The sequence below is a fragment of the Garra rufa genome, chromosome 22 (assembly GCF_049309525.1).
Source record: "Garra rufa chromosome 22, GarRuf1.0, whole genome shotgun sequence".
Classification (NCBI taxonomy): Eukaryota; Metazoa; Chordata; class Actinopteri; order Cypriniformes; family Cyprinidae; genus Garra; species Garra rufa.
Window position 1 is genome coordinate 3,096,013 of NC_133382.1, and position 4,178 is coordinate 3,100,190.

General features: G+C 35.0%; 1 protein-coding gene across 1 annotated transcript; it reads left to right on the forward strand.

Moving 5' to 3' along the window:
- sstr2a (somatostatin receptor 2a) lies at nucleotides 1-1,931 on the forward strand. Its single transcript, XM_073828277.1, has one exon. The coding sequence runs from the start codon at nucleotides 46-48 to the stop codon at nucleotides 1,186-1,188; it is 1,143 nt and encodes a 380-aa protein (XP_073684378.1). The 5' UTR covers nucleotides 1-45; the 3' UTR covers nucleotides 1,189-1,931.
- The last annotated feature ends 2,247 nt before the right edge of the window (nucleotides 1,932-4,178 follow it).

A 4,178-nucleotide genomic window follows, 5' to 3' on the forward strand; every position in this document is an offset into this window, starting at 1 on the left:
ACTCTATCTTCATAAGCTTTGTGCTGGTGCATAAACATTGCCAAAATGGAAACAAAATGGACGTTCATGCCCAATTCCAACATGTCCCTCCCTGACCGCCTGCTCAACGATAGTTTTTTCCCCGGAAACGAGTCTGACTTTGGTCTGGAGATCTACCCTCACAATAGCTCCCACCATGGCTTTGACCAAACCAGCTCAGCAGTGATAACATTCGTGTACTTTGTCGTCTGCGCCGTGGGGCTTTGCGGGAACGCCCTAGTCATATACGTCATCCTGCGCTACGCCAAAATGAAGACCGTCACGAATATTTACATTTTGAACCTGGCCGTGGCGGACGTTCTGTGCATGCTGAGCCTGCCGTTCATTGCAATTCAGCTGTCGTTGCTCCACTGGCCGTTTGGATCGGCGATATGCCGCATCGTACTGACCGTGGACTCCATGAACCAGTTCACCAGCATCTTTTTTCTAACGGTCATGAGCTTTGATCGATACTTGGCTGTGGTGCATCCGATCAAATCCACCAAATGGCGAAAGCCACGCATGGCTAAAACCTTCAGTTTGGGGATGTGGGGCGTGTCGCTGTTGGTTAACCTACCGATTATGATTTACAGCGGTGTGAACACCAAAAGGAACGAGGCGAGGACCTGTACCATGTTGTGGCCGGAGCCCCAGAACACCTACTACACCGCTTTTATCTTCTACACCTTTTTCTTAGGCTTTTTCTTACCGCTGATCGTCATCTCCATGTGCTACCTGCTGATCGTCATAAAGGTGAAATCCTCTGGCATGCGGGTGGGCTCCACCAAACGCAAGCGCTCTGAGCGCAAAGTCACCCGTATGGTGTCTATCGTAGTGGTGGTGTTCGTCTTATGCTGGTTACCTTTCTACGTATTCAACGTGACCTCCGTGACCGGAACCGTTCCCACAACGCCTGTGCTGAAAAGCACGTTTGACTTCGTGGTGGTGCTGGGTTACGCCAACAGCTGCGCCAACCCCATCCTCTACGCCTTCTTGTCGGACAACTTCAAGAAGAGCTTCCAAAACGTCCTTTGTCTGAAAAGAGTCGGCGGCTTGGATGAGATCGATCGCAGCGACAGTCGACAGGACAGGACTCGAATGGTCAACGACGTCATGACGGAAACGCATAACGCCGCGCTGCTCAACGGAGACCTTCAGACCAGCATCTGAGGAGGAAATCTGAGATTAGTTACATAATAAACATCTAAACGCAACCATCTTAAAATGTCCATTTGGGTGAGCTCCATCTGACCTGATGTATTTAAGCGATGAGCAAACGAATGTCATTTACTGTAAATAACTCTAGTTGTGTTTCTTGTGTTGTGTTTATTATGAGTGTACGTTCACTTCAGTGCCAAAATTGTCTTTCTAGTTCAGAGACAAAGCTAATTCATCGTTGAAGATCGTTGCCCTCATTAGATAAACATTATTTCATCCTCTTGATGAAAACAAAAGGCCCCGCTTGTTAGAGGCTTCTTGTTATTCAAGGATAGTGATGCTTGATGAGGACACTTCACTCAGTAGAAAAAAAGGCATATTTATTTGTTGTTTATTAAGCGAGTTATACTTAGAATATCTTGTTTACATATACAAATCATCCCTTGTAATATTTCGCCTCTGGTTCCCAGTAGAGTTTATTTTGGTAGAGGAAATGTACATAAAGTTCAGAGGAGAGGGGGAGGAAAAGATGGGCTCTGTTACAAAACTTAGTATGCTTTGTACCTAATCAGCATTTTCAGGCATCATATTGTGCTTCAAAAAGTGTAGGCAGTGCTGTTTAAGAGTCCTTCACTAGTAAAAAAGTAATAGATTTAAAATGCATTTATTGTATTATACTAAGTACAGTGCAAGTCTGATGTATCGCTTAAGACTTACTGATATAAAAATTGTACATAAATGCACATTTCGTAATATTTAGCCTAAAGTATGTTTTAATGTCACTATTGATAAAATTGTATGATCTTTAAATAATATCAGTCTTTAAATGCAAAATATTTAAAGTGTACCCGAAGTACAATCAAATATACTTAAGTATATTTTAAGTTGCACAATTAAAGTGCATTAAGCTCTAAATGAGTTGTTCCAATTTAGCAGACTTTAAATGTACCAGTTTAGTATACTTAAAATACAATTGCAGCGTATTTTTATTAGGTACATATACTTAGCATGGAAAAAAAAACATATTTTAAAAACAACTGAATATATTTATTTTTCACTAGGATGCTTCTTGGGCAAATTTCTAAATCAGTATTTATACAGTATCCTTCATGAAGCAGGCAATCCTAAAATGCACAGTGAAAAAATGCAGTGAAATTGAATTAAAATTGACTATTTTACATTTTTTTGGTGCATTATGTGCTTTTATGTTCATTAGAGGATTGCTGTTACCTTCCCTAGGGAAAAATAAATATACTATTTCATGGCACATGCTACAAGTATACTACAAATATACTTATATATTATATACTTAATAAAAATACCCTGCAAGTGTACTGATTGTGTACTGATACATGATTGTGCTATTGCAAGTTTAATTAGGTACATTTTAAATATTTTGCATTTTATTTAAAGATCATACAGTTTTCATCAATAGTGACATTAAAACCTATTTTAGGCTTAATATCAAAAAATGTGCATTGTGCACAAGTAGTACTAGTAAGATTGAATTAAAATAGACTATTTTAGACATTTTTGGTGTGTGATGTGTTTTATGCTTATGAGAGGAATGCTGTTACCTTCCCTAATGAACAAAATATACTAAAATGTATTTAAAATACATTTATTTAATGCTAAAACTACACTACAAATACATTTATATATTATGTACTAAATAAAAATACCATGCAAAGGTACTTTTAGTATACTAAACTGATATTTTTTAAAGCCTGTTAAATATGAACAACTAATTTTGTACTTAATGCACTTTAACTGTGCAAAAGTCCAACTAAAGATATCCTTAAGTATATTTGATTGTGCTTTTTTTAAGTACACTTTAGGTGCATTTGAGATATTTTGTAGTACTAGTGAAATTGAATTAAAATGGACTACTTTAGACATTTTTGGTGAGTTATGTTTTTTTATGCTCGTTAGATTGCTGTTACCTTCATAGTAAAAAATAAATACTAAAAGGTATTTAAAATACATGTATTTCATGCTAAGTATACTACATTATGCACTTGCAATTGCAAAAATGCCCTGCAATAGTACTTTTAGTATACTAAACTGATATTTTTAAAGTCTGCTAAATTGTAACAACTAATTTTGTACTTAATGTACTTTAATTGTGCAAAAGTCCATCTAAAGATACTTAATTATATTTGATTGTGCTATTGCAAGTTTAATTAGGTACATTTTAAATATTTTGCATTTTATTTAAAGATCATACAGTTTTCATCAATAGTGACATTTAAACCTATTTTAGGCTTAATATCAAGAAATGTGCATTGTGCACAAGTAGTACTAGTGAAATTGAATTAAAATGGACTATTTTAGACATTTTTGGTGTGTTATGTGTTTTTAGAGGATTGTTGTTACCTTCCCTAGTAAAAAATAAATATACTAAAATATACTTCAAAAAATTATATTTTTAAAGTCTGCTAAATTGGAAAAACAAATTTGGTGCTTAATGCACTTTAACTGCACGAAAGTAGTCCAACTAAAGATATACTTAAGTATATTTGATTGTGCTAAAGAGGAACTATTGCAAGTATACTTTAGGTACACTTTAAATATTTTGCATTTAAAGACAGATATTATTTAAAGATCATACAATCTTCATCAACAGTGACATTAAAACAACTCATTTTGTACTTAATGCACTTTAATTGTGCAAAAGTCCATCTAAAGATATACTTAAGTATATTTGATTGTGCTATTGCAAGTATACTTAGGTACATTTAATATATTTTGCATTTCATTTAAAGACCATACAATTTTCATCAATAATGACATTAACACATATTTTAGGCTTAATATTAAGAAATATGGATTGTGCACAAGTACTATTCCAATTTTCATATCAGTAAGTCTCAATTGATTTGTCAGTAAACGTGTTAGGACTTGAACTATACTTATAAAATGAATGCATTTTAAATCGATTACTTTACTAGTAAATCAGGAGGCCTTAAATGCACACTAGGTTTTGAAACAGAGCTTTACTG

Excerpts from the sequence above, each read along its gene's own strand:
- sstr2a (XM_073828277.1), top strand. The coding sequence starts at position 46 with ATGGAAACAAAATGGACGTTCATGCCCAATTCCAACATGTCCCTCCCT.